General features: G+C 40.6%; 1 protein-coding gene across 1 annotated transcript; it reads right to left on the minus strand.

The window, feature by feature from the left end:
• Positions 1-1,715: 1,715 nt before the first annotated feature.
• Positions 1,716-5,807, minus strand: LOC140037796 (uncharacterized). The gene is made up of 2 exons (XM_072082921.1): positions 4,920-5,807; positions 1,716-4,730 (listed from the first exon to the last, which is right to left on the minus strand). The coding sequence occupies exons 1-2, from the start codon at positions 5,805-5,807 to the stop codon at positions 1,716-1,718; spliced, it is 3,903 nt and encodes a 1,300-aa protein (XP_071939022.1).
• Positions 5,808-11,961: the final 6,154 nt, after the last annotated feature.

The following is an 11,961-nucleotide window of genomic DNA, read 5'->3' on the forward strand; positions in this document are numbered from 1 at the left end:
CAGAATGTTCAATATATGTATATATGTGCTTCTTCATCGTGCCATGCCATTACAATGTGAAAGAATTCAGCATCGACGGAGTGAAACGTACCCAATCCTGCTCCTGAGAAAGGAAACAAAGTCCCTCAAAAATGGATATTTTGGATGCCATCAAGATTTTGAATTGAATGCCATTTGGAGATCTGAATGTTGTTTTTTTTCCCCTTTATCTTCGTTCAAGATTTTTTTTGGTGGAAATGCTTCATTTATGGACAATGCTACAGTGCCTATAGTTATGGTAACGATATTAGAGAAACCTACTATTACAGGTTTCTATTACCTTTAGTGACAGATCCAATTTTTTAGCGACTTTTGAAATATTATATTAAAATAATTAATATTAAATTTAGTAAGTTTTTAATTAAAACTAGTAAGTTTATGCCTGAAAGATAAGTTTTAGTCAGAAATAGAAATTTACACTTTGAGTAATTTAATTTACTTATTATTTGACGAAAATTACTTATTTTTGAATTAAACTTACTAATACTACAAGTAAAAAATGTTCATATTTAAGTAAAAAAGTTACCAGTTTCTAAAAATGGTTTTGGGTTCCTGAACCACTTTCGGATATTATCTTGTTAAAGTCATCTCCCTTCTTATTACTTAGTTCTCAGTTTCAACATAAGATTGAATTCCCAGGCAAAGGTTTCCACTTTGGTCCACACTTTCTCTTGGTGACAAGTGAATAAATTTTCCCACTTCAAATTTTCATCTTCAGTTCCCACTTTCCCTCTATCCTTTCTCATCGATCGGTTGTTTTTGGGTGCTGCCATATGCAGACACAATAAAAGGGTTAGCGACGGTGGTAGCCAACCAAAGAGCATATGAAAAATAGCAGTGACGAGGTTAGCCTATCATGTCCTCTTGAAATCGTTTGATTATATTGCTGTAATTTATTTATATTTCATTTGTTTTGTTTGTCAAGATTTTCTTGCGAAATCAAGGCTGAGAATTTGAAGATTTTATTGCAATTTTGGGGCTGAAAATGTCCACTGAAACATCTAGCCTTGATTTGGTTGTAGTTTTGATTGTCTGCTGGTAAAATATACTTAATAGCCATATGAAGCATCTAGGAAAGGACTTGAGACTAGGTGTTTAAGTTAAATGTGATTAATTTATGAATGCATATAAGATGTTTGGTGAAATGTCAAAGAGAAATCTGTGTGTTATGATTGCTGCTCTGTGCTCTTCAGCAGCCAGAGATGAGACCAGCTCTTAAAGAAATCACCCTCGTCAGTCGACAACAGCGCTCAAGATCACCCTTGGGATTGTAAATTGTATAATCTTTTATACAATAGATTATAAGATGTATAATCTATTGTATAATTTAAATTAAATTTAGTTCACCTATAAAATGGTCCTAAAATAATTAGTACACTATGATAAATGTTATTTTAACAACAAAATATTTTTTTTTTACTAAAAGTCGGAAATATCCATGACATATGTATGAGAGATATTTTACCATATTTATATCTCACATCTAATCATGAAAGTTAATTTGAGAAAAACTATTTTTAACAATAGAATTATTTTGAATTTAACCAACAAGTTGAGATTTTTTAAACAATAAAAGTGAAATATTTTGGGAACTTTTTTTTTTTTTTTTTTTTTTTTACATAAATATGGTCTTTATTGGCAAAGAAAAGAGAAATTACATAGATCGTGTGACTAACCTACCCTGAGACCGTACAGACTCTCACATACGGAGTTGACAACCTGTCTAACTGCAAAAGAGCCCGAACTTTAGAAGGGAGAGCTCTTTCACTGAAAAATCGGGCATCCGTTCGTAGGTCCGAGGAGGCCAAAGCGTCGGCGACCGCATTAGCCTCTCTGAACGTGTGAACCAGAGACACCCCCAATTTTGCCACCAAGCACCGAATATGCCTAATTGTGTTGCATAACGGCCAGCCAGCCGTCATCTTAACGGACACGAGATGCACTAAAGTACTAGAATCCACTTCTGCTATGACTCCCGTGAGATTGTTGTCCTGGCAATACCGAAGACCCTCCAGCAAAGCCAACGCCTCTGAGGAGAGAACGTCTTGCTCTCCAAACTCCTTATAAAAGGCAAACACTAAATTACCCTCACCCGAGCGCACCACCCCTCCACCACTTGACCGCCCGCTTACCACACTAGCATCAGTGTTGAGTTTCACCGCTTGCCCTGTAGGTTTTACCCAAGAAAAGGCTCGAAGCTGTATCAATTTGTTCTTGGCCTTACCGAATTTCACCCAGTCGCAATCTGTGTCCCCTTTGAAGAACTCCAACTTGAACAGGCCCCCCCTACCCAACTGCTCAACCAATGCGCACACCTGGTTGGTTACCTGATCTGACGACATACTCATCCCCTCAAAGCGGGCCTTGTTACGGCCCTTCCAAATAAACCACAAGATCAAGAGCGGGAGGATGACACGAATATGATTCTGTGAGACAAACCGGTGAGAAAAGAGCCAACATGAAAGCCTCGATGCCACCCCACTCCCCTGGAGTACCAGCCCAAAGCGGCAGGAGAAGTGCCGCCAAACCCTGCTCGCTAAAGGGCCCGAGACAAAAAGATGGTCTCCTGTTTCTGGCGCTAGGCCACAACAGTAGCACTTTGACGCTAACCTCAACCCTCTACCTTGAAGGAGATCATCCAAGGGGAGCCAACCACGCAACAACCTCCACACAAAGAAGGATACCTTCAGAGGGACCACCGAGCTCCAGACCAGCGAATCAATAACAGATCGATTACGCTTTGACCGAAGAACGTCCCAAGCTGAAGACACAGTAAAGCTCCCCGAAGGTGACGCCGCCCAAATCATTTGGTCTTGCATATTGGGAAAAATACGCAGCTCCAAGATCTTCGACACTAAGTGCCCCGGAAGCAGCCTTCTGAGCCACTGCTCATCCCAACCATCAGAAAGAAAAAATTCCCCTACCAACCTGTGAGACTTAGGGCCTGGCACCAACCTGGCGAGCGGAACATCAGTACACCACCTATCCTGCCAAAAGTCAACTAAGCCCTCCCCCAGACACCACCGGATATTCCCCTCCGTGAGGTCCCTCACCTCTATCAAACGGCGCCAAATTGGGGACGGGCGGTCAACTGAAACTAGAAGAGGATGCCCCCCTCTGACATACTTAACGTGCATGAACTCTGCCCAAATGGATGCCCGTTCCCTCAACTTCCACCAAAGCTTACATGAGAAAGCCTTAGCGACATCCTCAAATGGGCGAAACCCCAGGCCCCCTTCCTCGACCGGACGGCACACCTTATCCCAAGCCGCCCAGTGGATCCGTTTGCTTTCAATAGAGGTATCCCACAAGAAAGCATTGCACAGACGGCCTAACTGCAGCAGCACAGCCTTCGGCGGTTGGAGTACCTGGAGTAAGTAGACCGGAAGGGAACACAGGACACTTCGTAAAAGGACAATCTTCCCCCCCATAGATAGCATCTTTGAGCTCCAATGGAATAACTTTTGGCGAACCTTGCCCAGCAACGCATCAAACACTGCACATGTGACCCTACCGCGAATCATCGGCACCCCTAGATACCTGAACGGAAAAACCTGGCACTGGTACCCCAGGGTCGTGCTTACCAGGGCCCGCTGGGTGTCTGTAGCCCTAGCCGAAGCGTAAAAAGCACTCTTAGCAATATTCACCTTCTGACCAGAACAACTTTGGTAGAGCTGCAAAAAATCCTTAATGGACACCAACGCATCCTGCGAGCATCGAGTAAAGATGACCATATCATCCGCAAAGGCTAAATACGGCACTTTCGACCCAGCAGAAACGAAGTATCTACTGTCCTTGGAATCAAAAATCCTTTGCAGCCCTCTCCCAAGAAAATCCGCCACGAATAAGAAAAGCGCAGGAGAAAGAGGGTCACCCTGTCGCACCCCTTGAAATGACTTCACAAAACCCGTTGGTTCCCCATTAACTAGGATCGAGAACCAAGTGTTAGAAAACGTTCGAAAGAGCAAATCCACTACTACCTCTTCAAACCCATACTGCCTAAGCAGAAAAAGTAGAAAGGACCAATCAACCCGATCATATGCCTTCTCCATGTCCAGCTTCAAGATCAAATTCGGGTCAATCAACCTCCTATCCAAGTCTAAAATCAGCTCCTGTGCCAAAAGAACATTGTCCACTATCCCACGCCCCGGAACAAAACCTGTTTGCCATGGTGAAATGAGCTTCGGGAGGAGATTGCTGATCCTGATGGCCAATATCTTAGACACAACCTTAGAGGTTACATTACAAAGACTAATAGGCCGAAAATCCCGCCAGTGGGATGCACCCTCCACTTTTGGGATGAGCACCACCATAGAGTGGGACCAGCTCCTGGGTTGCTCCATACCCTGGAAGAAGTCCTGGATAGCCATAAGCAAGTCATCCTTGACAATGTCCCAGCAGCTTTGGAAAAAACCTGCTCCAAACCCATCCGGACCCGGAGCACTCTGTATCTCCATTCCAAACACTACCTCATGGATTTCCTCCATCGTAGGAAGACGTTTCATAATCTCATTATCCTCCTGGGTGGCTCTAGGAACCTCAAAAGGAAGCTCAGTGAGGGCCTGTACCTGACGGTTGGATGCGAACAAGTCCGAAAAAAAGGATATCGCTGAGTCCTTAATCTCCTGCAGGTCTTCATGCCATCCCCCCTCCTCTTTCCTAATACGGGAAATGAAATTCGAGTTCCGACGCTAGCGGACCCAAGAATGAAAAAATGCAGTATTAGCATCCCCCGCCTGTAACCATTTAATACCTGCCTTCTGATGCCAAAACTCACACTCCATGGAAAGGGCCCGATTGTATCTCGCTCTGGCCTCATGAAGATGAATCTTCGACTCCTCACTTCTAACCAAATCGTACTCCACCTCCCTCTGTTTTACCTCCTGATCCGCCTCTGCCACCTGAGAAGAGACATTGCCAAAGACCACACGGTTCCATTGCTTCAATGCATCTCGCACCGTTTTGAGCTTGTTGTAGAATCTAACCATCCCCATGCCATAGACCTCCTTACTCCATGCGGCGAACACTATCTCCCGGAACTGGGGGTGCCCGCGCCAAACATTAAGAAACCGAAAGCAAGACGATGTAGCCCTATAGCCTGCACATCGAATCAACAACGGACTGTAATCCGATCTCCCTCTGGCCATATGGGAAACCCTAGAAAGCGGATAGACCTCGGACCACCGCCTATTCCCCAACGCCCGATCCAAGCGCTGCCAGACTGACCCATTAGTCCATGTGAATCGAGACCCATCAAAATCAATTGTAGATAGCCCGCATTTGAACATGGAAGCATTAAATTCTTCTATGTTCCGAACATTAGCTGGAGCCCCCCCTTCACGCTCCGCTGCCGAAGCTATGACATTAAAGTCGCCTGCTGCTACCCAGGGTTGATTGTGTGAGACCGAGGAAGCCACACTTTCCATTGCCTCCCAGAGTGGCCTCCGCCCAACCCTCGTGCACTTGGCATATATCGCAGACACCCAAAAGGATGCCCCAGAGCCAAAGGAAACGTGAGCATGAAGCATTTGCTCAGCGTACTCGACACAGCTAAATCGTAAGAGGCACGACCAAAACACCCATATTTTACCACCAATATAAAGAGCTGAGAAATCAAAATTTAAAAACCTCCGAACCACCTCCAACTGACACTCCGCAGACATTGGTTCTAATAGAAATAATAACCTAACCTTGTTATCGTAGCACAGCTTCTTCAGATAGCGCAAAGAGTCCCTTCGGGAAGCCCATCTGATATTCCAAACTAGCATATTAATCGGATCTAACATGAGACCGCAATGAGTATGAAGCTTGCGCCAAGGGTACACACATGCCCCCCTTTCTTGGTCTCCCCCGTTTCCGTCTTAGAACCGTGGCGGCATCATCCTCCTCCAAGTCATTACATAAATCCCCTTCAAGAAGAGTTAAAGAGTCCAAAACAGTGTCAACACCCTGGACTGGTTGCGCCTTAGCATTGAAATCCCGTTGAAACGCCTTCAATTCTTCAAGCGAGACTGAGACAGCTCTCACGCTATCCACTGAACGCCCTCGGTGATGGCAGTCCCGTTTCCAACCTCTCGACGCTGACCGTACAGGGCTCCTGTCTCGCTGCTCCTCATCTGCGGATTCACCTTCCAACTCTCCTAGAGCAGCGAAAGAATTTGTCACGCGTATGCTTCCCTCCTCTTCGGCGCCTATACGAGACCCGCCCTGCAGCTCAATCCACAGGTGACCAGCACTCCTGTGGCCGCACTTGTCATTCCCCATTCCTTCCGACTGAATAACTAGCCTGCCCTCCTTCCCCTTATCCCCATTACTCCCCAGACCCAAAGTCTGTACCATCTTATTGTCATCTGCAACAGGCTCCAGAGACGCTGCACTCACTGCCGCATCAGTCTGTTCCAATGCTCCTTCCGACTGGAGCAGCGCACAACCAGTACCAGCAGCCAGTCCTTGTTCACCGACAGCAGCCGCCTGCACACTCTCCCGCGACACCTGGTCCTGGCCAGGTGCCACCGCCAACTCCTTCCCATTCACCACTTTCGGAACGTACACTTGCCGATGTTTCAGTGTTTTTGCCTGGGCAGCGCGAGGCTGCGGATCCGGGCGCAAGGAAGGATTTCTATGAAAACACTGCTCCTCTGTATGGCCGAATCTGCTGCAGAACCCACAGTAGTCTGGCCACCCCTCCATCTCAACAGGCTGCCAGAAACCGAAGTGATCATCACCTATCCAAATACGACGCACAGGGGTCGACACTACGTTTACCTCCACCAATACTCTGGCAACGGACGGACGGCGCAAATCACACGTTGATGCGTCAATCTTGAGGGGCCTGCCCAACGTAGAAGCGAGCTTGATTAACTGGGATCTCTGGAAAAAAGGAATCGGCAATTCTGGGAAGCAAACCCAGATTGGAGCTATGGCTAACTCCTGATCTGCCTTAAATTCCAACGACCACTTGGAAATCGACATTGGCGAGCTGCTAACATACCAAATCCTCCGCGCAAAGAGACGGGTGTAGTCTTCCTCCAGAACGGGACGAATGAGAACGTGTTTCTGGTCGAGGAGGCCAACCTTACAGTCCCCTCTGAGACCCAGCGACAGAAAGAACTTTCTGATGACTTCCATGGGTGGTCTGTTGAAGGAGAAACGCCCCACCAACGAATTCTGAAACGGTTCCGAAAGCTGCTCAATTTCCCTACGAGAGATACGCAAAGCAGGTTCTCCTCTGAAGGTAGAGACCTCCCCTAAAGCTATGGCATCAGGTTTATCCGAAGCGCCTGCCAGAACCGAAGCAAAGGACCTCTGAACCGGAGACTGACTGGCCTGTGTGTGTGACGGCCCACAGGCCGCCATGTCCGGTAAGAAGATCTAGCCGCACCCTCAACCCTAGCCGCACCCTCAAACCGTCAAAAGTCGGTATATTCTATATTTTGGGAACTTAGTTGTTTATTTTCCCGTAATAAAAAATTTAAAATATGACAAATTATTCTTACATATTTTATAAGGTCATATGCAAAAAAAAAAAAAAGTTTTCATAGTATATTTAAAATGCTTCAAACATATAACATTTATAAATGATACGTACAATTGTAAGTTTCTTTAAGTAAAATAGTAAATTTATGCCACAAACTATTAAGTTTTGATGATTAACCAAATTTACTAATCTATCAACAATATTTACTATTAATCTATAAAAACTTACTATTACTTGAACTAAACTTACCCTCCAAAAACTAAGTTTCAGATATAGAGTAATATTTTATTTCATAAAAAACAAAGTTAGTTCCATATTTATTCAAATTTACTTTTTGAGACATAAAAGTTACTAATATATTGAGTTAACTTACTATTCTTTATGCAAAACTTACTAACCACCATTTTAGGTACTATTTCATTTAGATGACCAGTATAACAGGTCATCAAATGGTCGCTAAAAGTATTTTTACCTGTTATATCAGGTAAAAATAATTTCGTTACCATAACTATCGTTACTTCAGACTTTTCCTTCATTTATACGAATTTTCCTAGTTAGTAAAGGCTTCTATTACACTTGTACAATACACATTTAAAAGTATAACACAATAAAAGCTTGTGTAGTTCATATATTTCAAAAATATTCATACTTTCAACTAAACTATAAAAATACGTAATATATTCTTGATACATTATACTTTACGAACTATACTTTAAATTTTAAAAATATTTAATACTATCACTTATTAATAACTCCACATGTTAGTTTGTCTCCCAATTCAATAAATTATAGTAGCTAATTCTCAAAGCTATTCGACACCAAAATTCCCTTACTCGTTCACCTCCTAGTGGATTATTATTAATTACATTGCATTTATTTCCTAAGCATGAGTTTTGTAACCCCTCATATTAAATCTCAATGATTAATTTTAACGGTTACCAAGGCGTCTAGTAATTGGTTTGCTATTTTAATTTGAACTAGACATTTATTAGGTCTAGTAGAATTTATTCCTTCTTATCACTTAGTTCGTAAACCTTATGAATCGTTAAAACCAGCTCTAACATTAGGTAACAAGACTTCTACAATTTCGGGTTTTGCTTAGAAATCAGTCTGATAGTTTAACTTGCTTCGTCCAACTTTATGAGTTGCTTTTTTTTTTTTTCCATATTTGGCATTTCATCTGACTTTAATACGGGGACCAAGTTAGTATTGTTGGCATTTCATATCTAAGACTTCTTAATTAATTGATTTGTTATAAGAACTATAACGTATGCGTGTTTTGTGAGCTTTCATGTTTTTTTTTTTTTTTAATTCTTGTGGACCAGCAATGGATAGTTTCTTCTAGTGCCAAGCTTCCTTTGAAGTTCTTTATTTTTTTTTTGCGTGTCCAAATGTAAATTAAAAGAACCAACAACTTTGAACAAGTCTATATCTAGTAAAGATAGATATAAAGAGGGATACGTATACACAGATTATATAATTTTTTTTCAAATGTATGATTAAAAGTTTAGTAGTACAAAAATACGAGTTTATCATTATTATGGATATCATATAAATTCATATATGAATAGTATGAATAAATATAAATGTTATAGAATTAGGTATACAAGTGAAATTACTATAATTTTGAATGATTATGCTAGTTTTATATCAAATTTAATGCTGATCCTTGTATATATGACATCAGATTTATTAAAGTTTTATCACTTTTTTACATTTATATTTATAATCCATCTAAAGTTTGTTATTTGACAATACCATTTGATATATACCTCAAAAGGTACGTCATTATCTTGTCTCACTTTTTAAAATTTAAAGTATAAATCATAAAGTATAATGCATCCAAAAACAAGTATAATGCATCAAGAATTTATTATATATTTTTATAGGTTAGGCGAAAAGTATAAATATTCTTGAAATACACGAACTATAGAACCTCTTTTGTGCTATACATATAAACGCGTATTGTAGAAGTATAATAGAACTATTTACTAGCTAGGCAAATTCGTATAAATGAAGCATTTCCACCAAAAAAATCTTGAACAAAGATAAAGGGTTCAGATCACTGAATGCCATTCCATTCAAACTCTTGATAGCATCCAAAATATCCATTTGAAGGACTTCGGTTTCTTTCTCAGGAGGGAACGGAGTTGAGTTTGACTCCGTCGATGCTGAATTATTTTACATTGTAATGACATGTATATAAATATTATTGAACATTATGAACGTCTTATATCAATCACACTAAATTCTAGTGTTCCCAAGTAGGGATGAGCAAATTCGGTTCTTACCGAATTCATAACCGATTTCAAATTCAATTCGGTAATTTGAAATCGGGTATTTGGTAATTTGGTACAAATTCTGTGAGAACTCGAAAATTTTCTTATTTTTATAGAATATTACTGGAATATTTAAATGATTATTCACTAATTTTCTTCGAATTATTTATTTCGACCATTTTAATTCCATTTATATGGAATGACGCCTCTTTATATTTTTAAAGCGTTTTGTTGAAAAATTCGCTTTTCGAAAATTTGTTTAGTCCGGAACGACGGGTGCACGTTTTTCTAGGCCATACTTGAATCGGGAGTGTATTATTTATTGGAGAATTAAGAACGATCAATAATAGATTAAGAAAGGTTAAAGGAGGAATTAATACTCAATTCACGTGAGGACTCGTAAAATTATTATTTTAAAATCCCTAATTTTGGCTAAATTAATTACTTATTTAGATTTTTGCCACGAATAATATTTTCTAGCCTTTTTAGACCTAAGTACATGGTTTTATAGTTTCGTTATATTTTTAAAGTGTCTCATTTCAAAAATTATTTTCTTATAAGCTTGTTTAGTGAAAAGGTGAAAACGTGTCCAAACACTTTAGCCAATTGGGAATAAAATAAGTTCAAAAATTTGAGACATATACAATGGTCCTAAAATAGACAATTTTAGGTTTAAGCACACAAGTGATAGGTAGTGGTACGATCGTTATAAGAATTTCTCGAAGGTTTCATTTTATTGCGCCTAAATTGGAAATACGTGTTTTCACGTGCGCGCTTAATTGAGAGACTTTGGACATTTATTTTGGAACAATTAAGAATGAATAATATTTATATGAATGTAAGTGCCCTAGAGGTTTAGTGCACTAGTGCAACAAACCTAAGGGAAATTGAACACAAAACGCGCGAGTAGGGCACTAGTTGCAATTAAATTTTTCGTACTTAAAATATTAGACGGTCGGCGTTCTTTGTATGCAAAAAGGAATCAGACTAACATTCATATCTGCAAGCTTTATGGACGGCTAGCAACTGCAGCAAAGAGCAACCGAAAACTTCCACCATTTCCTCTACAAACTCCACCAAATTCAACCAAAACTTCACACACACTTAGCTCTTCACTTGGACAATCACTTGGACAAAGAACGAGCTGCACATTCACGGTTTTTCTTGGGGCTTTTGGACACCAAAATCTGATCTTTTAGCACACAAGTAAGGTAACCATGATCCACTCTTCAAATCTTGTTCGTTGAAGGCCAACTCACACTTAAGAGCTTGATTATGCTTATGGGTAGCTTATTATTGTTAGAAATTGTTAAATGTGGGCTCTATGAACTCCCACTTTGAGTTGATGGCTGTGATGATTTTGATGATGGTTTTATTGTTGAATTAGTGCTTAAGGGAGTAGATTAAAGGTGCATTATCGCCAGAAACTTCATTGAGCTCTTGAAGCAAAAAGTTCCCCTGCTCCGTTCGGTGGCAGAAATTTGAGAATTTAATGGCTTGATTGTGTTGTTTATATGTTGTAAATTTTCATTGAAAAATACTGAGTTTTGGTTGGTCAAACGAATTTATTCCCAAAGCTAGTAATCTGGAAAACGGTTTCATCGTAATCCAGACCAGTGTTCGTATTTCGTCCATAACTCCGTACTCCGACGTCAAAATCAAGTTCCGTTAGCGGCATTTGAAACTAGACGTTCCCATCTTTCCAACGGTATATAATGCACATTCTGGTTCCATGTGTGTGAACCGCACCACTCATCTGAATTCAGCTGCCCTGTTTCGCCGTTCTGCCGAAATGATTTGATGATGCTGCAACTTTAGGCTTAATTTCGAGCTAGTTGCATGCTGAAACATAAAATGATTTCTTCTGTGAAATTATAGTCCTATGCATGTATTTTCTAACACTATCAACCATGCTCAAATCCGAGTTAAATTGAGTGAGTTATGATCAAAATACGGTGACTGTTTTGTTCTTGAAAGCCTTGGATTTGGACAGATTTGACGTGACATTTGTGGTGGTCTTACTAAATGAATTTCTTGATACTAAACACCTACCACATGTACCATGAATGTTTCTTAAACTTTCCTTTCGCATATGAACCATGATTGGAGGATTTTCTTAGCCAAACGATTGGATTTGGGAAGAAAAGGATTAAGGACAGATTGTCT

The sequence above is a fragment of the Coffea arabica genome, chromosome 3c (assembly GCF_036785885.1).
Source record: "Coffea arabica cultivar ET-39 chromosome 3c, Coffea Arabica ET-39 HiFi, whole genome shotgun sequence".
Lineage (NCBI taxonomy): Eukaryota > Viridiplantae > Streptophyta > Magnoliopsida > Gentianales > Rubiaceae > Coffea > Coffea arabica.

Coding starts and splice junctions, on each gene's coding strand:
- LOC140037796 (XM_072082921.1), bottom strand. CDS start 5,807: ATGCTAGTTTGGAATATCAGATGGGCTTCCCGAAGGGACTCTTTGCGC. Junction 4,731..4,919: donor TGGCAGAGGCGGATCAGGAG/GTAAAACAGAGG, acceptor TGGGTCCGCTAG/CGTCGGAACTCGAATTTCAT.